A 22500-nucleotide genomic window follows, 5' to 3' on the forward strand; every position below is an offset into this window, starting at 1 on the left:
TGAATTTAATGTAATGCTATAGATTCCCGGGGCGGAGATAGGACTCGCTGTGGCTGATCATGCTGGTAGTAAAACCTGGAGTGGGTGAAACTGCTACGCAATGGGAGTCTTATTGCCATCCCTGTGTTCTACCATGAGAGACTCGTCAATTCATCGATCCTGCCGTCATTATTATTATTATTATTATTATTATTTATTGTCCCCACAGTCCTCCCAAGAGAACGGGCGCTCCAGGACGGAGAACGGCAGCTCTGGTGTGACGGGTGAGAAGAGAGCAAACCTTCCCAAACTGTCTTTGGCGCCTCCTAACTGTTTGAGACACAATGTTACTCCCTTCAGTCTTAAAATCTGTACTGTTTTCAACGGCAGCTTCATCCCAGTGTAGCTGCCCTATACTTGTGCTGCCATTGCCCCTCAGTAGAATACAGAACCTGTATTGTATTGTATTGTATTGATATGATATCTCTCTCTGTCTCTCTCTCGCTCTCGCTCTCTGTCTCTCGCTCTCTCTCTCTTCTCTCTCTCTCTCTCTCTCTCTCTCTCTCTCTCTCTCTCTCTCTCTCTCTCTCTCTCTCTCTCTCTCTCTCTCTCTCTCTCTCTCTCTCTCTAGATATTGAACAGCTACACGCCCTGCTGCCCCTCCTCGAAGGCCCAGTGATCGAGCTCTCCCCCCAGGCTCGCTCGGAGCTCGAGGAGCTGCAGATGGAAGGGGATCTCCTGGAGGTGTCATTGGATCAGGGCCAGTCCATCTGGAGAGTCCTGCAGGCAGCGCAGAGACCCCCCCTGGACACGCTGACCACCATCATCGAGGTACGGGAGCCCCCCTAGGGAAGGCAGGCTTCAGAACTGAGTTCGAACATCATTTTAGATCTTTTATCTAACATCATGTAATCGAAGAAATTAGAAAATGATATCACAAAAAAAAAAAAAGAGTCTGCCGGATTCTATAATAGCAGCACAGCTGGATTCGAAGCTGGATTTCGAGGTGATGTGAATGCAACCATTCTGATTTCTTTTCAGGCCCAGAGGCTGGAGAGCAGGTCCGGGGGGAGGGTTCGAGCGAAGGAATCGGACAAGAGAAGGAAGAGGAAGTGTGATCGAGGTGGAGGAGGAGGAGAGGGGCTCCTGCCAGTCTCGGGAGACGGGTTCGAGAACAAGAAAACGAGGGCGGGGACGGCAGAGCCGCGGCACAGCAGCAACGGAGTGGGGGTGAGGAGTCAGCTTTTCAATCCCTCAGTCTTGATTTCTAAATAGCGCCTTTTATGATGACGGTGATGATAAAATACCCCTCTCTTCAAAATTAGACACTCCAGACAGGGTGGTTTGAATCTTACTTTTAAAAGCAGTGGCAGAAAATAAAAGGAATCATTTATAATAATGAACAAGAAATAATGTAAAGTAGTGTGAGGGACCCGTTAAAATAGATACAGGCTCTGTTATCTTTGTCTGGATTTAAAAGCAGCGAGGTGGGGTTTCCCTTACAAACCCTTTTTCTGCTCAGTTTAGTTTGTGTCGGGCACACGACTTCTCTCGAAAGGCGCTATATAAATGATGTTGAGGGGTTGCTGGGATGGCAGTGGGACTCCTGTTTCACAGCAGCTTCCCATTCCAGGTCCTGTTTCCAGTGCTGCACTCTGTGACGGTTCCTCTGAGCTTGCAGTAAATGTCTTCTCTGTGTTTTTTTGCAGATCTTGTGATGGATTCAGTGTGTTACTTTATTACTGTTCGTTTTTTTTTTTTTTTTCTGGCCACTAAAAAAAACTAAAAAACTGGAGCTACAGAGACTGAACTTGCAGCCCCTCAGGAGAGAGGGATGGGGAAAGGAGGATAGGGAGGGGTGGAGAAGGGGTCAAAATGGGACAGCTGTACACCCCTCCCCAGCCGTGTGGAAGAGAGTATAGTCACTACACCCCTTGATTCATGGATTTAAGACCCCTGAGGCCACAGCAGCAGCAGCAGCAGCAGCAGCATCCCGCCAGCACTCAGCACTGCACCCCGCGTCTCTTTCAAAATGTCTTCAAGCGCTTGTGCTGATGTCATTACATGCACGCGTGGTGTGGTGTTTTTTTTTTTTTTTTTTTTTTTTTTTTTAAAACATGTATCTCTCATCTCTCTCGCACTCCCTCCTTTTATCTCCCTGTCTGAATCCTGGCCTACTGAAAATCAGCAAATGTGGGGAATGAACACAGCGATGCGTGTTGGGGGTTGGGGGTTGGGGGTTGGGGTTAACGGCACGGCTGTTCAGCAGGGCGGTCCCTGAACGGAGTTGGAGTGGGTTTTATAGCTGGCATGAATACACGCTCCCCCCTTTGTCTCGTTACATGTGTGTCTCTTCAACAGTCTGTCTAAATAGTGATTTCTATCCCCACTCCCCCATGTCTATTTAAAGCACTACAACTCCCATCATCCTTCATGTTTAGTGCAGTTCGAGGCATGCTGGGAGCTGTAGTCTCCATGTGGTCCTTGCTTTTGCAGTGCGATATACAGGAATACCAGTGAGAGAGGCTGGCTGTCTTTGGAAGCTGCCAAAAGTAAATACAATTTCACTTCTTGTTTGAATTGTGGTGAAAGGAAGGGACTGTAAAGTTCAAAAAGAATAAAAATTTTCAAAAAAACAGTCTGATGACGTTTCTTCTTGGTGCTACTCAATTTCCAGTAGAACTTTCCTTATCAAAACACTCTTATTATATTAGATATTGTTTTTTCCACTGTAATATTGTTCATGGTTTTCTATTATTATTATTATTATTATTATTATTATTATTACAATAATACTGTCCTGCTTGTAATTATTTGTTGAACCTTTTATCCAAATGCCTTTGTTTTTTTTTTTTTTTTTTTTTTTTCTGAAATAAAAGTTAGACGAAAGTATTTTTTGAAATTCTGAACTTGGTTTGTGTGTGTCTCAGTATCTCGGGGGGGGGGGGGGGTTGCGTGTGTCTCAGTATCTCGGGGGGGTGCGTGCGTGTGTGTCTATCAGTATCTCGGTGTGTGTGCGTGTTTTTGTCTTTCAGTATCTCCTATTTTTGACACAGCCTGAATTTGACCAAATATTACCAATAAATATTGGTTGTAAATAACTTAACCTATTTCTAATTCAAACGGGGATTTTTTTTTAAAAGGGACGTGACATTATTATCGCTTTAGACTTGTTCTGTTCAAACCCCACGAGGTTAAGTCTTTGATATTGACTGTTTCTCACTCGCCGACTCGACACACAAATCTGACTTCATTGCAACCAGCCCCGGATCCTGACCTGTAATACACGGAGGCAGCCACCAGATGGCAGCATAACCTTTATTTATTTATTTATTTATTTATTTATTAATTATATATATTTTTTTCACAGTTTCCAATCTAGAGGGCGGGGTGGTGCAGTGCGCTAATGTAAACCATGGTTCAGGCCAGTGAATTTGACCAGTGTCTCCTGGTAAAAGTCAGAATATTGGCAAATCTTAAAATGCGCTGGTAAATGTCTAAAATAAACACGATGACGCTTTACTTCTGACTTTTATCGGTAAATCTCAACAATATCCGAGTTAGTGACCGAATTTCAGCAAAGTGATTGTCATCGTGCCATTCCGTTGTTTAAAACCAACCCCTTTTACAAAACGCGGATAGTCACAAAATGTTAAATATTTCAAGACGGAACCTACTATACGTGAAGTGTGCGCAGATTTAGAAACTCCCATCGCCCTGCACCCAGTCCTGGTTTTCAATAACAAAACAAACCCTGATCTGTCCTTGAGCGAGGCTCCGCTGAGCGCAGAGTGACAGGGAGGCGCTGTTCATGCAGCTAGAAGGAGGAGCAGTGGGTCACTTGCATCGTACCGGTGATTTGATCCACATCATGAGAGCTGAGATGCGGATTAGAAATCCACTTTGTGAAGCACAGTGTGTTCATTCTGCAGGGGGAGGCAAAGCTTTGGGCGCAGCTGTAGGTCAGTCCCCAGCATCGATACAACTTGTTAAATGCCGCGGCCGCCCCTGTTGAGGGGAGTTCTGAACCCCAGGACTTTAAAAAGAGCGGCTCCCTGAAATATGATCAAATTCGCAGACGGATTACATGCAGAACTGCCGGAAGCACAGACCCAAGAGCTCGTAATCCCGTGTATTAAAAACTGTCAGCGTGCAGCGCCAGTGGCGTGACCAGGAAACGCACTGAAATGTATTGAAATGCATTGAAATGTATTGAGATGTATTCAGGTTATTATTGCTTGTGTTGTAGACGGCGTGTGTGGTACAGACAGCCATGCGTGACATTGCAATGTAAACTGTAAGATTATTAATTATCATACCAGCTCTGTGCTTCACCGACTCGCGATGCGTGCCGCTGGTTCTATGGAAATGTGAGTTAATTATAAATAAATAAATAAATAAATAAATAAATAAATAAATAAATACGTTTGAACAAGCCATCAATGCAAGGCTTTGCGCTGATCTGCAAGCTGGACTGGGTGCAGCTGCTGTGCAATGGGAGTCTTATTGCATTGCTGTCAACAAAGTGTCCGCTGTCTTTCGTGTGATGACGTGCTGGCCATCAGGGCCTGTCTGTAAAGCAGGGAGTGTGCGCTTGTGCCCCCCGCCCCCGTCCTCACTCTCTCTCCTCTCCTCTCTCTCTTTCCTCTGTCCTCTCTCCTCTCCCTCTCTCTCCTCTTCCTCTCCTCTCTCCCTCTCCCTCCTCTCCCTCTCCTCTCCATCTCTCTCTCCTCCCCCTCTCCTCTCTCTCTCTCTCCTCTCCTCTCTCCCTCTCTCTCCTCTCCCTCTTTCCTCTCCCTCTCCCTCTCTCCTCTCTCTCCCTCTCTCAGCTCCCTCTCCTCTCCATCTCTCCTTTCCCTCTCTCCCTCTCCTCTCTCTCTCTCCTCTCCCTCTCCTCTCTCTCTCTCCTATCCTAAAAGGAGGCTGTGTGGTCCAGTGGTTAAAGAAAAGGTCTTGTAACCAGGAGGTCCCCGGTTCAAATCCCACCTCAGCCATTAACTCATTGTGTGACTCCGAGCAAGTCACTTCACCTCCTTGTGCTCCGTCTTTCGGGTGAGACGTAGTTGTAAGTGACTCTGCAGCTGATGCATAGTTCACACACCCTAGTCTCTGTAAGTCGCCTTGGATAAAGGCGTCTGCTAAATAAACTAATAATAATAATAATCCCTCTCTCCCCCCCTCTCTCCTCTCTCCCTGTGTTTGTTATTTCTGACACGTCTGTTGCTGGTTCTGTGAATCCCTGCTGACATTCTCTGTCTGGTTTGATTTGGAGAGTCGATTGTAATCTTGCTGCTGCGGAGGGGAGAGCAAGCAATGTTCTGAGGAACTGAGACCCCCCTCCCCCCATTTTGTGACAATTATTTATAAATTCAGCTGCTTCTTTATTCTCTCCCAGGATTATTTCTAAATAATTCCTGGTCTAAGTGAAGGAAGCCTCTCCTGCTCCTTCTGTCTTCTTTTTTCAAGGTGATCCTTTCCCTCCTCCATCCCTCCTTTCCTACCTCATGCTAACTTTGTCGTTCTTTATATTTAAAAAAACCCATCAAGGTGACTTTCCTATTCTCTCGTCCCTCCCCCCCTCTCCACTCCCCCTCTCTCCTGTTCCTGAGGGATGCAGGTTGTTCCAGGTTGCAGTGACATGTGTTGAATTGGGACTGAACCTTCAGTATAGACACACAGTCTGCCAGAGAGTCTCAGTGTGTGTGTGTCTCTGTGTGTCTCAGTGTGTCTCAGTGTGTGTGTGTATCTCAGTGTGTCTCAGTGTGTGTGTGTATCTCAGTGTGTCTCAGTGTGTGTGTGTGTGTCTCAGTGTGTCTCAGTGTGTGTATGTCTCAGTGTGTGTGTGTCTCAGTGTGTGTGTGTATCACAGTGTGTGTGTGTGTCTCAGTGTGTCTCAGTGTGTGTGTGTATCTCAGTGTGTGTGTGTGTCTCAGTGTGTGTGTCTCAGTGTGTCTCAGTGTGTCTCAGTGTGTGTGTGTCTCAGTGTGTCTCAGTGTGTGTGTGTCTCAGTGTGTGTGTCTCAGTGTGTGTGTGTATCTCAGTGTGTCCCAGTGTGTGTGTGTATCTCAGTGTGTGTGTGTGTCTCAGTGTGTGTGTGTCTCAGTGTGTCTCAGTGTGTCTCAGTGTGTGTGTGTCTCAGTATGTCTCAGTGTGTGTGTGTCTCAGTGTGTGTGTCTCTCAGTGTGTGTGTCTCAGTGTGTCTCAGTGTGTGTGTGTCTCAGTATGTCTCAGTGTGTGTGTCTCAGTGTGTGTGTCTCTCAGTGTGTGTGTCTCTCTCTGTGTTTGTGTCTCAGTGTGTGTGTGTGTTGCCTTGTTGTGCTTATGGGGGGGGGGCAGTATCCTTCATGGTTCAGGATTCACTCCCAGACTCCTCGCATTCGTTTGTTTAATTAACCTCTTGACATCGACATCTCACTGTGTGCAGAATACAGACTTTGAGCATCCATCACAACCAACCACAGAGAGCGAGAGTGTCACTGTGTGTGTGTGAGTGCGTGTGTGTGTGTGTGAGAGTGTGTGAGTGTGTGTGTGTGAGAGTGTGTGAGTGTGTGTGTGTGTGTGTGTGAGAGTGTGTGAGTGTGTGTGTGTGAGTGTGTGTGAGTGTGTGTGTGTGTGTGTTAGAGTTATTAATTATTATTGATCTTTGCTTGAGGGGGTGAGCAGACTTCTAGAAGACGGGTCAGAGGGCAATGCAGTCATCTAAAACATCCTTCAACAACACCGCTTTTAATAAAAAATAAATAAAAATAAAGAATGAAAAATACTGTATTTGCAACAAAAATCAAAATGAAAATATGAAATGACATTTTCTTTATTTTTGTACTGCAGTTAGTCCACGCCGGGTTACAGTTCAGCTGTTTGTGAGAGATGCAGTTTTTATCTGAGTTGAGATTTTTTGTTCAGAAATGACACCAGTCCTTTTCCTGGGGCAGATTGTATCTCAGCTGCGTTTCGCTCAAACTCTCTGATAATTTCTTCAAACAGCTTCAAGGGTACCTTATACCATTGACTATACTGTGCGTGTGTGTGTGCGCGCATGTCTCAGGGGAGCAGCCTGTCCTCTCCCAGCTCTCGTTACAGCAGCTATTGATCAGATCTGCAATAAGGGGATTTCTGATTGAAAATCAATGCCTTCAAAAGCCCCTCCAAAACACATTCCCAAACACTTACTGAGCAGAGGGAAAAGAGAGAGCTGTTAGGAAGGCACGCACGCACGCACGAACGCACGCACGCACACGCACGCACGCACGCACGCACGCACACAGTGATGTCTCTGGTAGTTTGCTGTGGAGATTAACACATGTAACCTGCCTGTGATGTGATTAGAACACACTGACGCTGCTGCTATTTCTTGCAGCCAGACGCTGCTGTAATCCTCTTAATCGCTCACCCCTGTGTCCCTCAAATACGCTCGTGCCAGCACTGAGCGTGAGTGCGTGTGCGTGTGCGTGTGCGTGTGTGCGTGTGTCACATCTCAATAGCAAAATTATCACAGGCCCCTCCCTCTAATACTTCAATGCTGTTCATATCTATCTATCTCCCTTGGCCTCAGTGATTTTTCATGGCTGGCAATAGCCCTGATATTTACAGCTGTGTCCAAAAGTTTTGCATCAGCTAGAATTTTAAGATTGAGACATCATAAAAAAAAACAAAAAAAACTATTTGAACATAATTTAGATATTTTATTTAACATCACGGAATCAAAGAAACTACTAAATGATATCGCAAAAAATATATATATATAGTAGCGCAGTATTTCATGTTAGATTTAGAAATGTCACACTTCTCAATGAGTCAAGCAGACCAGCGTTTGGGCTCCAGTGCCTCCATCAGTGTTATTATTGAAACTAGAAGAGACCGAGTCAAGCAGACCAGCGTTTGGGCTCCAGTGCCTTCATCAGTGTTATTGAAACTAGAAGAGACCGAGTCAAGCAGACCAGCGTTTGGGCTCCAGTGCCTTCATCAGTGTTATTGAAACTAGAAGAGACCGAGTCAAGCAGACCAGCGTTTGGGCTCCAGTGCCTTCATCAGTGTTATTGAAACTAGAAGAGACCGAGTCAAGCAGACCAGCGTTTGGGCTCCAGTGCCTTCATCAGTGTTATTGAAACTAGAAGAGACCGAGTCAAGCAGACCAGCGTTTGGGCTCCAGTGCCTTCCTCAGTGTGTGTGTATCTCAGTGTGTGTGAGTGTCTCTCAATGTGTGTGTGTATCTCAGTGTGTGTGAGTGTCTCTCAATGTGTGTGTGTATCTCAGTGTGTTTCAATGTGTGTGTGTGTATCTCAGTGTGTGTGAGTGTCTCTCAATGTGTGTGTGTATCTCAGTGTGTTTCAATGTGTGTGTCTCTCAATGTGTGTGTGTGTATCTCAGTGTGTTTCAATGTGTGTGTGTGTATCTCAGTGTGTGTGAGTGTCTCTCAATGTGTGTGTGTGTATCTCAGTGTGTTTCAATGTGTGTGTGTGTATCTCAGTGTGTGTGAGTGTCTCTCAATGTGTGTGTGTATCTCAGTGTGTTTCAATGTGTGTGTGTGTATCTCAGTGTGTGTGAGTGTCTCTCAATGTGTGTGTGTGTATCTCAGTGTGTGTGAGTGTCTCTCAATGTGTGTGTGTATCTCAGTGTGTGTGAGTGTGTTTCAATATGTGTGTGTATCTCAGTGTGTGTGAGTGTGTCTCTCAATGTGTGTGTGTGAGTGTGTTTCAATGTGTGTGTGTGTATCTCAATGTGTGTGAATGTGTCTCTCAATGTGTGTGTGTGTGTGAGTGTGTTTCAATGTGTATCTCAGTGTGTGTGTGTGTGTGAGTGTGCTTGTGTCTCAATGTGTGTGTGTGTTTGTGCCTATGTGTGTATCCTTCCTCCCGTCTCTGTCTCTCCCCATCTCTCATCCCCATCTCTCTATCCTGATCTCACTCTCATCCTCTCTCCCCCCTCCTTTCCCCTCTTGATATAAATAGATCAATATTAAATATGTCTGTACGTGTGCTGCATTCACTTTGGCAGTGCTTGTATGAATTGTCCTGCTGATAAAGACAAAAAAAAATTGAGTTTGAGAGAGAGAGAGAGAGAGAGAGAGAGAGAGAGAGAGAGAGAGAGGGAAGGAGAGAGGGAAGGAATCAGAGCAGTGGATTGTTGTCAGACTGGAATGATATTTCTTCCCGGCTTTTAAAAAAAAAACAATCCAAGGAAGAGCTATTCACCGTCGGGGTTGAGCTGCAGCATTCCTCCACAGCGCGCCGGCGGGACTGGAATCTATATTTACAATTTGTATTCATATTATTTCTACAGCGCTGTGTTTGATGCAGGAGTGTTATTTTGGAATAACCACCTCCATTATATCTCCCTGCTTGTGAGAGTGCACTGGGCTGTACCGTTGGACTGGATTAGGCTGAATCGGACCACGTTACACTTGTGTCTCATTTTATTAACACGGGACCGACCAACCGCACCTCTGTCAAAATCCTTTAATTTATGCACCGGTATTTATACATTTATTTATTAAATTGTCTTTTTTTTTTTACCTAAATAATATTGTGTCTATAATCTATAAATATATTTTAAAACGTTTAGATTTTTAAAATGTTATTTAATATCTGCGTCTTATAAATTTGGACACGTATTGCCAATATCTTAAGGGATGTCTTAAGAGACTTCTCTCACGATATGTCTTGCGGAATGTCTCAAGGGAAATAGATCGATTTCTTTAAGGAAGCAGGGACATTATAATAATAATAATAATAATAATAATAATAATAATAATAATAATAATAATAATAATAATAATACAAACTTATTCATGATAGCCACATTCCTGATTCTGTTCTGTGTGATTCGAGTCCTTTGATCCTGAATTGAATTGAATTCATCTGACTTTTATGTGCCACGCGCACATCATAATTCATAATTGGATTTGATATTGTTATTATTATTATCAGTAGTGTGCGTAATTACAGGAAGATGACTTTCTAAGAACTGAAATAGACACACAGACACACAAACGACACACAAACACACACACAGACACACAAACGACACACAAACACACACACACAGACACACACACACACACACACACACACAGACGACACACAAACAAATCGGGGGAGGTAAAGCTGCCGTTTTTTATGATTTATTTATTTATTTATATATATTTTTTGCATTTTCTTTTTTTTTTATAATTATGTAATTTTTTTAAATATTGATTTTCTATAAATGATACAGACCCGATTAATACTTCTGAAGTGACGTCGGATCTACGAGGCACCAGAACAGGGACCTCATCTGAACAAAAGAAAGAAAGAAAGAAAGAAAGAAAGAAAGAAAGAAAGAAAGAAAGAAAGAAAGAGAGAGAGCAAGAAAGAATGTAAAACAGAAAGAATTACAATTTCTTCTACAGATACAAAAAGAAAGCTGGAAATTGTGCGAGAGTTTTTGCGCGGCTTTGATCTGGGACTCCAAAGTCCTGAATAATAAACGCAGGACAGGTGTACATCTCACACGGCTCTCGCACGAACTGTCACTCTGAGCCGTTATTTGAAGGAATGGAAGACATTTCAAAAGGATTTTAAAACATGCGCTACTCTCCGTGACTCTTTATATCTTTGGGCTTGTTTGAAAAAAAAAAATATTATTATTATTATTATTATTATTATTATTATTATTATTATTATTATTATTATTATTATGTGGGCAAAACATTGTCAGGACCCCCCTCCCCCACTCAAATGGATTCAGTTGGAGACCCCTCAATGGATTAGGAGGTTTACCAACTGAACCAAAATAAGGAACGCTTTTATTTGGTAACTTGATGATGGTCTGCTTGACTCAGTCTCTTCTGGTTTCAATCACACTGATGAAGGCACTGGAGCCCAAACGCTGGTCTGCTTGACTCAGTCTCTTCTAGTTTCATAACGCTGATGAAGGCGCTGGAGCCCAAACGCTGGTCTGCTTGACTCAGTCTCTTCTAGTTTCAATAACACTGATGAAGGCACTGGAGCCCAAACGCTGGTCTGCTTGACTCAGTCTCTTCTAGTTTCAATAACACTGATGAAGGCACTAGAGCCCAAACGCTGGTCTGCTTGACTCGGTCTCTTCTAGTTTCAATAATAACACTGATGAAGGCACTGGAGCCCAAACGCTGGTCTGCTTGACTCGGTCTCTTCTAGTTTCAATAACGCTGATGAAGGCACTGGAGCCCAAACGCTGGTCTGCTTGACTCGGTCTCTTCTAGTTTCAATAATAACACTGATGAAGGCACTAGAGCCCAAACGCTGGTCTGCTTGACTTATTCTAGTTTTAAAGAATTGTGATGGCCGGTTAACTAGAACGGATGAACACAGTTTCTGACCCTGTGTTCTGTTTAATAGGGTGACAGAACTGAGCACAGACTGGAACTGACCAGATCAACTACAAGGATCTATAAAGGATCTACTGAGAGATCCATCTGAGCATTAACTCGAGGATTAACTATTAATCCCAGATTAAGGACGCAGATTGGGACAGATTAAGGCTCATCAGGGATCAACGAAGAGGATCAACGCACACACACTGAGCTGAAGGATTATTGTTCTCTCTTCGTGTCGAGTTCATCGCAATCATGGGCTGCAACATGTGTGTGATGCAGAAACCAGAGGACCAGTGCAAAGTGATGTTCCAGGTGAGGGGGTGGGGGGGGGGGGAGAGGGGGGGGGGGGAGGTAACACAAGCAGGGTTTGGGCGAAGCTTCTTAAACCACTGATTGGCCGGGCGCGCATTACGTTGTTATGAATCCTGTTTTGATTAAAAGGTGAGATTCTTCAGGCTGGTGGGTGGATTCTCTTTACGCTGGACACATTGAAAAGTGGGGAAATCAGTGCTTAGCTTAAGAATTGTCTGGGTGGTTTATAGTTTATAACGCTGGGTGCTGGGAGCCCATCGATAGGGCTGCATGCCTGTAGAATTGCCTTAACATCTTATATTATATTAATGAATTAGTGATTTACAGAGACTAGGGGGGGTGAACTCTGCCTCATCAACAACTGCTGCTGCTGCTGCTGCAGAGTCACTTCCAATAGGAGCTTGTTTGTTTGACGTCTCATCCGAAGGATGGAGCACAAGGAGGTTCAGTGACTTGCTCAGGGTCTCACACACACACACACACACACAGGGAGTCAGTGGCTGAGGTGGGATCTGAACCTCCTGGTATCAAGAGCCCCTTCTCTAACCAGTTGACCAAAAAGTCTACTATCTTCCAGCAGTGAGGAGGGGAGGGGAGGAGAGAGAGAGAGAGGAGAGACTTTTAATTGAAATCTGAAAGCCTCTCGGGCCTTCCCTTTGTCAAGAGGGCAGATCATGAGGATCTGTTTGTCTGTTTGCTGAGGCGCTGTTTTGATGCTTAATAATCAATCCTTCACAGTCAAGCCAGACCACAGCCCGTGCGAAATCACACAATCCGCCTGCCATTACACGAGGAGATGAATAAGAGAGGAATCTCAGAGGGGCCGAGAGAGAGATGCATTCAGAGAGTGTGTGTCTCAGTGTGTGTGTGTCTCAGTGTGTGTGTGTCTCAGTGTGTGTGTGTCTCAGTGTGTGTGTGTAAGTCTCAGTGTGTGTGAGTCTCAGTGTGTGTAAGTTTGTGTCAGTGTGTGTGTGTCTCAGTGTGTGTGTGTCTCAGTGTGTGTGTGTAAGTCTCAGTGTGTGTGAGTCTCAGTGTGTGTGTGTCTCAGTGTGTGTGTGTAAGTCTCAGTGTGTGTGAGTCTCAGTGTGTGTAAGTTTGTGTCAGTGTGTGTGTGTCTCAGTGTGTGTGAGTCTCAGTGTGTGTGAGTCTCAGTGTGTGTGTGTAAGTCTCAGTGTGTGTGTGTCTCAGTGTGTGTGTGTAAGTCTCAGTGTATGTGAGTCTCAGTGTGTGTAAGTTTGTGTCAGTGTGTGTGAGTCTCAGTGTGTGTGAGTATGAGTATGTCCCTATGCTTTACCAGACCTCTCTGTGCTTTATTACACTTTGCTGTGCATTTACTGTGGGACGCTTTTATAATGGTCTCTTCTTACCTGAAAACATGTTGATTAAAAAACGTTCATGAATTTCCCTCATTGAATAGCGGATTCTGTAATCATGGCTTTGAATCGCTTCAGTTCTTGATCGGTTCATCGGTGCTGACATCAATTGTCCCCCGGAGAACGTTCCTGAAGACTAGCGCTGTGAAAGAAATCAATTAACCCCGAGCATGCAATCACAGCGAGGGCTCAGAGGGTAGAGTCTGCACTGTCAAAACACACTGCAGTCACACATCAACCAGACCCCTGTCTATCACCTCAATCACACTGATGAAGGCACTGGAGCCCAAACGCTGGTCTGCTTGACTCGGTCTCTTCTAGTTTCAATAACACTGATGAAGGCACTGGAGCCCAAACGCTGGTCTACTTGACTCAGTCTCTTCTAGTTTCAATAACACTGATGAAGGCACTGGAGCCCAAACGCTGGTCTGCTTGACTCAGTCTCTTCTAGTTTCAATAACACTGATGAAGGCACTCGAGCCCAAACGCTGGTCTGCTTGACTCAGTCTCTTCTAGTTTCAATAATAACACTGATGAAGGCACTGGAGCCCAAACGCTGGTCTGCTTGACTCGGTCTCTTTTAACTTTTACAAAGGAAGGACTTACAGTAAAGGACTCCTGTGTAACTTGTGAATAGCAAATCAGAAAGGGATACAGTCCTGGGAAATAAACACAAAAAGTCCAAGCCCTTAATTAATAATTAGATCACAAAAAGCCTGTTTGCAGACAGCCCTGTATCAGCCTGTCCTGTGTGTGCTGTGCTCTCCTGCCCTGCTGTCACAGAGAAGGCATTAACCAGCCTCACACCAGCCCTGGCATTCACAGTGCATTGCAATGCTGCGTATTACACATCCACAGGTAAAGGGGGCAAAGTCAAATTATAAGGATTGCACAGCAGTGTCACCCAGTCCAGGTTTTACTACCAGCTTGATCAGCCCCCAGTGTGTCTAGCTAACAAGCTCAGGTGTGTCTTATCACAGTGAAAACCAGGACTGGATCACACTGCTGTGCAGCGGGAGTCTGATTTACATCCCTTGGAATGGGAAAGTCATATAAAAAATGACACTCTGAAGATCCGCTGCCCTGGGTCCCAATTAGTTTGGATGATAGAAGCTTTGCTGTATAATATTTTGTTGTTACTGAGTTTCCTGTGCCCTCAGTCTCTCTGCGCTCTCTTGAAGTGTGGTCCTGTTAGGAGTGAGGAGGATGTATTCAGCATACTGATGTGTCACCTCACTGCTGCAGTGTGGAGTGTGGAGTTTGATTATCCCCAGGCAAGCAGGCAGGTACAAAAGCACAGAGAAGGAGAGGGAGAGGGAGAGGGAGAGAGAATTTGAAAGCTAAAGGACAGGTTTGATTTTTCGACAGCTGCAGGTTTGCAACGAGGCAGACTGATTATCAGAGCCCAGCCTCTTACACAGCTGAGCAAAACACACCCACGCACACACACACACACACACACACACACACACACACACACACACACACACACACACACACACGCACACACACACACACACAGAGACACACACACACATAGAGACACACACAGACACGCACCCACGCACACACAGAGACACACACACACATGAACCCACGCACACGCACACTGACAAACAGACACACTGAGACACACACACTTAGACACACACATAGACTCCCAGACAGACAGACACACAGGCAGGCAGACAAGCATGCATGGTGATAAGGTTTCTAGTGTTAATTAACAGAGCCAAAGAAATGGATGCTCAATGCTGGGAGTGCACAGAGCTCTGAGGAGGCAGTTTCTTTGCAATCCTCGCTTTGCGTTGCTGAAACGATTTCAAACTCCAGCCCTCCACAGCGCTTTCCCTCCGCGGAGAATCAAACAGAGGATTGTGTGAAAGGGGATTTCGGGTGGTTTAGATTGGTTTAAAATGGGGTTTTAACACCAGTGAATGGATGAGAGGAGGTCGCCTTTGTGTTCGCAGAGGGTCTGAGAGAGAGGAGCTGTAATCTGCTGACTGCAGAGAATCAGAGAGAGAGCGCGGGGGAATACAGAGAGAGAGAGAGAGAGAGAGAGGGTGAAGCAGAGAGAAAGAGAGAGAGAGAGGGTGAAGCAGAGAGAGAGAGAGAGAGAGGGGGTGAAGCAGAGAGAGAGAGAGAGAGAGGGGTGAAGCAGAGAGAGAGAGAGAGCGCGGGGGAATACAGAGAGAGAGAGAGAGAGGGTGAAGCAGAGAGAGAGAGAGAGAAACACACATACTGAGACACCAACAGATACACACTCACACATAGACAGAGACAGAGAGACGCATTCACAGAGAGAGACACAGACACAGAGAGACACACAGACATAGAGAGAGACACACAGACACAGAGACACACAGACACAGAGAGACACACACAGACACAGAGAGACATACAGACACAGAGAGAGACACACAGACACAGAGACACACAGACACAGAGAGAGACACACAGACACAGAGAGACACACAGACACAGAGAGAGACACACACAGACACAGAGAGAGACACAGACACAGAGAGAGACACACAGACACAGAGACACACAGACACAGAGAGAGACACACAGACACAGAGAGACACACAGACACAGAGAGAGACACACAGAGCGCTCACAAGCAGACACGTCATGTTTAACGTCAGTTCCTGAGTGCAATCTTTGTTTCTGTGATTTATAATAAGTTAATACGCATCTCCTGTTATAACACAAATCACTTGGCACATTCTGAGCAGACGCAACTCAAACTGCGAGAGATTAACATCTCTGTGAAACAACCGGGGACGCCGCGCTCAGCGTGTGAACTGATAGAATTCATACAGACAGCAGACCCTTAACACCACAGAGCACTCAATATGAATCTTATATTGGATGAGATATCCCTTTTATTGAGGGTCTGGATGTGGGTCTCTCTCTCTCTCTCTCTCTCTCTCTCTCTCTCTCTCTCTCTCTCTCCCTCTCTCCTGTAATAACCAGAGAGCTATAGATAGACTGCAATATGAGGAAAACAATAACATGTGTGTGTGTGTGTGTGTGCGCGCGCGTGTGTGTTATTGTGAGATGCTGGTCTGCTTGACTCACTCTTTTCTAGTTTCAATAACACTGATGAAGGCACTGGAGCCCAAACGCTGGTCTGCTTGACTCGGTCTCTTCTAGTTTCAATAACACTGATGAAGGCACTAGAGTCCAAACGCTGGTCTGCTTGACTCGGTCTCTTCTAGTTTCAATAACACTGATGAAGGCACTGGAGCCCAAACGCTGGTCTGCTTGACTCGGTCTCTTCTAGTTTCAATAACACTGATGAAGGCACTGGAGCCCAAACGCTGGTCTGCTTGACTCGGTCTCTTCTAGTTTCAATAACACTGATGAAGGCACTAGAGCCCAAACGCTGGTCTGCTTGACTCGGTCTCTTCTAGTTTCAATAACACTGATGAAAGCTCCAGTCTTGTCTGCTTGGTCTCGCTTCGGGGGTCAAGGTCCCGCTTATCTCATTTCGAGCTCGTTAAACACGGCTGGCGTCATGTGATTAATGTGGGATCAGAGTTCAACCCTCATTACTGTCTGCTTATTGAATGAAGATAGCGTTGCACCTTCATGAATCTAGACAGGGGGGAGAGAGAGGGATGAGAAACGAGAGGAATATTTTCTATGCATTTGAATGGAAGCAGTCAGGTCAAATAGGGGGATAGGGAGAGAGGAGAGAGGGGATGGAAAGGAGGAAAAGACATGAGAGGGAGAGAGTGAAAAGAGAAGAGGAGAAAAGGGGGATGGAGAGGATGGAGAGAATACCCTGATGACTATTTAAGTAGGTTGGAGTCGCCCTTTTCAGAAAACAAGAGGGGGAGAGAAACGGTGGAAAGAGAGAAGAGGGGGAGAGGGAAAGAAAGAGAGCGAGAGAGAAAATGCATTTCTATGAGTTAGCGCGGCCTTGTCATTAATCTTGAGAGAGAGGGAGGGGGAGGAATGAAATGTCTTGCTTTACAATGCTTCCCTATGCGTTACCAGACCTCTCTGTGCTTTACAATGCTTCCCTATGCGTTACCAGACCTCTCTGTGCTTTACAATGCTTCCCTATGCTTTACCACACCTCTCTGTGCTTTACAATGCTTCCCTATGCTTTACCAGACCTCTCTGTGCTTTACCATGCTTCCCTATGCTTTACCAGACCTCTCTGTGCTTTACAATGCTTCCCTATGCTTTACCATACCTCTCTGTGCTTTACAATGCTTCCCTATGCTTTACCAGATCTCTCTGTGCTTTACCATGCTTCCCTGTGCTTTACCAGACCTCTCTGTGCTTTACAATGCTTCCCTATGCTTTACCAGACCTCTCTGTGCTTTACAATGCTTCCCTATGCTTTACCAGACCTCTCTGTGCTTTACCATGCTTCCCTGTGCTTTACCTGACCTCTCTGTGCTTTACAATGCTTCCCTATGCTTTACCAGACCTCTCTGTGCTTTACAATGCTTCCCTATGCTTTACCACACCTCTCTGTGCTTTACAATGCTTCCCTATGCTTTACCAGACCTCTCTGTGCTTTACCATGCTTTATGCTTTATTACACAGTGCTGTGCTTTTATAAGGGTTAGTTTACTCTGCTTTTTAATCTGAAGCCCAGGGGCAGTGCTCATCAATTCATTAACGCTGGCTGGATCTCATTAGTGAAAGTCGACACTTGCTTCCTCTCTCGTGGAATCAGTATTAATTGCAACAAGCACAGTTTCCTCTTATTGAAGTTCACCTCACTGGATTTGCACAGAGCTCCCCCCCCCATGCTTTTCCCATGGCTGTGCCATGTGTATCCCAGAGCTGAGTGAAATAAAAGTCTCTTCTAATAATCGTGTGATATGTCAGAAAGCCTACAAGTGTGTATTGACTTCTTATACTGTCTGTCGAAGTACTACAGTGGCATCTAAGCCCGTACAAAATAAATAATGAAGCAATGAAGGGATCATGTTAAGAGAATGGATTTTAAAGATGGTCAGCGCTCCTTTAAAGGGGTCCGGTGATCACGTTGCTGGTGTGAGGGAATGGATTTTAAAGACTTGGTTTCCCTCCTCTCTGTAGATGGTGTGTGTTCTTGGGGGCTGGCTGGCTGTTTTGGGTTTTATTTTGGGTTTTTTTTCTTTTCAGAATGTCCTTCTTGTGTCATTTAGTATGCTGTCTGGCAGCGATGCTGTTGCTATAGCAACCTGGCAGGTTTTTTTCTCTCTCTCTCTCTCTCTCTCTCTCTCTCCTGACATATTAAGATGTACAGTGTGTTTCACTCAAGCTGTTTTGTCTGTGGCACACTGAGAATTAAATACTGCAGAGAGAGAGAGAGAGAAAGAGAGAGAGAGAGGTGTTCACTCAACACCCCCTCCTGTTTGATGGTTACCATAGACACGCCAGGCTTTTTGTATTTTTTTTACTGTAACAACGAAACAGCCCACCATTAAATGATGATTTGCCTTTATTATAATGTAGCCCACCAGGAACACCAGGTGTATAGGGATGCATATCCTATCAGGACCCTCAGATCGTATCAGTGTTTGGTTACACCCCTTTCTGTTGGACTGTACCTCTTTGTTGAGATGGTCTGGCAGTAGCCCAGGGGAGAGGGGAGTTACACAGAGAGAGGGAGGGGGCTGGGGTCCGTTGCACCTGCTGCTCCCAATTCAATCCAGTGACTGCAAGAGAGTAAATTACATCTTTACAGATCGATACAAACCCAATCAATGCACTGCCAGCTAGGAGTCTCCCATTGTAAAATCACACAGCAAAGTGTAATAAAGCACAGTGAGAGCATTGTAAAGCACAGAGAGGTGTGGTAAAGCATAGGGAAGCATTGTAAAGCACAGATAGGTCTGGTAAAGCATAGGGAAGCATTGTAAAGCACACAGAGGGATGGTAAAGCATAGGGAAGCATTGTAAAGCACAGAGAGGTCTGGTAAAGCATAGGGAAGCATTGTAAAGCACAGAGAGGTCTGGTAAAGCATAGGGAAGCATTGTAAAGCACACAGAGGGATGGTAAAGCTAGGGAAGCATTGTAAAGCACAGAGAGGTCTGGTAAAGCATAGGAAAGCATTGTAAAGCACAGAGAGGGATGGTAAAGCATAGGGAAGCATTGTAAAGCACAGAGAGGTCTGGTAAAGCATAGGAAAGCATTGTAAAGCACAGAGAGGGATGGTAAAGCATAGGGAAGCATTGTAAAGCACAGAGAGGTCTGGTAAAGCATATTAAAAAACAAACCACAGTAAACTATAGTAAATGCACAGTATAACCATGAGGGAAAGACTGAAGTATGGAGCAGTCTTTACCACAGTCGATATGGGCATTGCACGTGGTGAGTTGCTAACAAGTCCATTCTTTCTCTCTGCTCTTAAAAACAGGGGGGAGAGAGAGAGAGAGGAGAGAGAGAGAGAGAGAGAGAGAGAGAGAGAGAGAGAGAGAGAGAGAGAGAGAGAGAGAGAGAGAGACCTGCAGGTACAGAGACGGCCCTTTCTACTCACAGCTTCTCACCAAACCCTCCTGCCTTGAGTAACCACGGCAACCCCCCACAACCTTGAGAGAGAGAGAGAGAGAGAGAGAGAGAGAGAGAGAGAGAGAGGGGGGGGGGGAGGAGGAGACTCCCTCTTAATACACTGAGATGGCTTCTCACAGCCTAAACAGCTCTTCTTAAGAAGCCATTAACATGGCTGGCAGCCGTCGCTCCCCCTGTCTGCTCTGTGTGCCGTTTGCATTGTGTCCAATACAAGCCCATTTTATTCTTGCTTTTGTGCTGCAAAATTCACTGCGTTTTACAAAAGCTGTAGGTCTGTATTCAGACATTTGTTATTAATTTTCTATTTTAAATGTGTCCCCAAAACACTCAATCAAATTCAAATTGAAATTGAAATGGTCTTTATCAGCTAGATAGATAGATATATTTGACAAAATACCATTGCATTGGCTTCCTTTATATAAAGATGACACTAACCTGTCTGTCTTTCTCCCCCTCCCTGCCTCTCCCCTCTCTCTCCCTCTCTTCCCCCTCTCCCCCTCTCCTTCTCTCCCAGGTGAATGGGAAGGAGGTGTCCCGTCTCTCCCAGCAGCAGACTCTCGAAGTCCTGCGCAGCTCCAGGGACCCCCTGGTCATTCAGGTCATGAGACGCAGCCCAAGGAGCAAGGGGGGCGGGGCCCGGGGCGGGGGCGGGGCTCTGCAGGACTTCATCGACAACGGAACCCAGACTGACATCACCTTCGAACACATCATGGCTCTGAGCAAACTGAGACCCCCCTCCCCTCCCCTGCCCCCCGAGATTGAGCCGTACTCACTGGCAGAGCTGTGAGTCAATGCACTGTCGATACAATACACTGTACTGTGTGTGAGTCAGTGCACTGTCTGTGTGCGTGTGCGTGTGTGTGAGTATGTGTGTGAGTACCCATGACAGAGCCGCCATACAACCCCCCTCTTCCTTTCCTCTCCCCTCTCCCCTCTCTCTCCTCTCACCCTCTCCCTTCTCTCCTCCCACCCTCTCCCCTCTCCCCTCTCTCCCCTCCCTCTCCCCCCTCTCAAAATAATAGTACCAAAAAGTCTACTGGAAGCCATAATAGTAGCACAGCAGTATTTCATGTTAGATTTTGAAATGTCACATTTTTCAATTTTTGTCAGTATCTGGGGAAAACTACAAAGCGGTGTGCAATTCAATAAGTTAACGTCACGTTATTCAGCAGGTTTCATTCCACTTTTATGAAGCACAATTAGTTCTAATGATGTGATATGCATGTGTGCGTGTGTGTGTGTGTGTGTGTGTGTGTGTGCGTATGTGTATGTGTGTGTGTGCGTGTGTGTGTTTGTGTTCCAGCGCTCCTCTTGATCATGAGTACTACGACCCCACTGACTATCTGGACGGCAGCCGACATGAAGTGGATCGGACAGATGAGCTGGAGTACGAGGTGAGAGCTGCACCCCCCTGTTTATACAGCGAGCGTGAGAGCGTGAGAGTGTGAGAGCGTGAGAGCTGAGAGTGTGAGAGCTGAGAGCGTAAGAGCTGAGAGTGTGAGAGCTGAGAATGTGAGAGTGTGAGAGTGTGAGTGCTGAGAGCGTAAGAGCTGAGAGTGTGAGAGCTGAGAATGTGAGAGTGTGAGAGCTGAGAGCGTGAGAGCTTGAGAGCGTGAGAGCTGAGAGTGTGAGAGCTGAGAGTGTGAGAGCGTGAGAGCTGAGAGCGTGAGAGTGTGAGAGCGTGAGAGCTGAGAGTGTGAGAGCTGAGAGCGTAAGAGCTGAGAGTGTGAGAGCTGAGAATGTGAGAGTGTGAGAGTGTGAGTGCTGAGAGCGTAAGAGCTGAGAGTGTGAGAGCTGAGAATGTGAGAGTGTGAGAGCTGAGAGCGTGAGAGCTTGAGAGCGTGAGAGCTGAGAGTGTGAGAGCTGAGAGTGTGAGAGCGTGAGAGCTGAGAGCGTGAGAGTGTGAGAGCTGAGAGTGTGAGAGCTGAGAGCGTGAGAGCTGAGAGTGTGAGAGCTGAGAGCGTGAGAGCTTGAGAGCTGAGAGTGTGAGAGCTGAGAGTGTGAGAGCTGAGAGCGTGAGAGCTGAGAGCGTGAGAGCTGAGAGCGTGAGAGCTGAGAGTGTGAGAGTTGAGAGTGTGAGAGCTGAGAGCTTGAGAGTGTGAGAGCTGAGAGCGTGAGAGCATGAGAGCTGAGAGTGTGAGAGCTGAGAGCGTGAGAGCGTGAGAGCTGAGAGCGTGAGAGCTGAGAGCGTGAGAGCTGAGAGCGTGAGAGCTGAGAGCTGAGAGCGTGAGAGCGTGAGAGCTGAGAGTGTGAGAGCTGAGAGTGTGAGAGCTGAGAGCGTGAGAGCGTGAGAGCTGAGAGCGTGAGAGCTGAGAGCGTGAGAGCGTGAGGAAATCACAGCTCCGCTGGTTCAGAGTAGCTGACTGATCTCAAAACTTTGTCAAGGCTGGTCTGAAAGTATCTGATATTCCCTGTATGGCTGTGATATTCCCTGCAAAGCTGTGATATTCCTTGTATGGCTGTGATATTCCGTCTGGCTCTGGTGTTTCCCCCAGTTTCAAGCTGCTATTTTGTCCTCCCTCCAGGAGGTGGAGCTGTACAAGTCCAGCCAGCAGGACAAGCTGGGCCTGACCGTGTGCTACAGGACTGATGAGGAGGAGGATCTGGGCATCTACATTGGGGAGGTGAGGAGACCGTGTGTGCGTGTGTGTGTGCATGTGTGTGTGTGTGTGTGCGTGCGTCTCACTGAGTCTGTGTGTGTGCGTCTCATTGTGTGTGTGTGTGTCCTCTCATTCCTGCCTTTCACCTTCCTCTGGAGGCCTTGGTTCCAATCTAGGGGGCTAAAAGCACAGACAGACAGACAGACAGACAGACAGACAGACAGACACACACAGTGGGCTAATTCACTCATATTCACAACTTTCTCTTTTTTTCCTCAGGTGAACCCAAACAGCATCGCAGCCAAGGATGGGAGGATCAGGGAGGGGGATCGGATACTGCAGGTGTGTGAGTGTGTGAGTGAGTGTGTGAGTGTG

At 46.1% G+C, this 22500-nt stretch overlaps 2 protein-coding genes across 4 annotated transcripts in view; both read left to right on the top strand.

Moving 5' to 3' along the window:
• Positions 1-45: 45 nt before the first annotated feature.
• Positions 46-2088, top strand: LOC131732009 (lysine-specific demethylase 5C-like). The gene is made up of 4 exons (XM_059021014.1): positions 46-263; positions 611-810; positions 1021-1209; positions 1689-2088. The coding sequence occupies exons 1-4, from the start codon at positions 101-103 to the stop codon at positions 1695-1697; spliced, it is 561 nt and encodes a 186-aa protein (XP_058876997.1). The 5' UTR covers positions 46-100; the 3' UTR covers positions 1698-2088.
• A 6794-nt stretch (positions 2089-8882) lies between these two features.
• LOC131732008 (PDZ domain-containing protein 4-like) overlaps positions 8883-22500 on the top strand; it is a 20654-nt gene continuing 7036 nt past the window's right edge. Inside the window, exons 1-6 of one of the 3 annotated variants that reach the window (XM_059021011.1) lie at positions 8883-9449; positions 10192-11626; positions 20040-20308; positions 20829-20919; positions 22051-22149; positions 22405-22467. In XM_059021011.1, coding sequence (XP_058876994.1) covers positions 11567-11626; positions 20040-20308; positions 20829-20919; positions 22051-22149; positions 22405-22467 — 582 coding nt within the window. In that variant the 5' untranslated portion in view covers positions 8883-9449; positions 10192-11566. Of the gene's footprint in view, positions 11627-20039; positions 20309-20828; positions 20920-22050; positions 22150-22404; positions 22468-22500 lie in introns of all 3 variants that reach the window. The other 2 variants (XM_059021010.1, XM_059021012.1) reach the window with 2 other exon arrangements.

The sequence above is a fragment of the Acipenser ruthenus genome, unplaced genomic scaffold, assembly GCF_902713425.1.
Source record: "Acipenser ruthenus unplaced genomic scaffold, fAciRut3.2 maternal haplotype, whole genome shotgun sequence".
Classification (NCBI taxonomy): Eukaryota; Metazoa; Chordata; class Actinopteri; order Acipenseriformes; family Acipenseridae; genus Acipenser; species Acipenser ruthenus.

Bases quoted from the DNA above. Each gene is read 5' to 3' on its own strand.
- LOC131732009 (XM_059021014.1), top strand. From the start codon at position 101: ATGGGAGTCTTATTGCCATCCCTGTGTTCTACCATGAGAGACTCGTCA. The intron at 264-610 runs GTGAGAAGAGAG...CTCTCTCTCTAG, and splicing joins CGGCAGCTCTGGTGTGACGG to ATATTGAACAGCTACACGCC. The intron at 811-1,020 runs GTACGGGAGCCC...ATTTCTTTTCAG, and splicing joins CGCTGACCACCATCATCGAG to GCCCAGAGGCTGGAGAGCAG.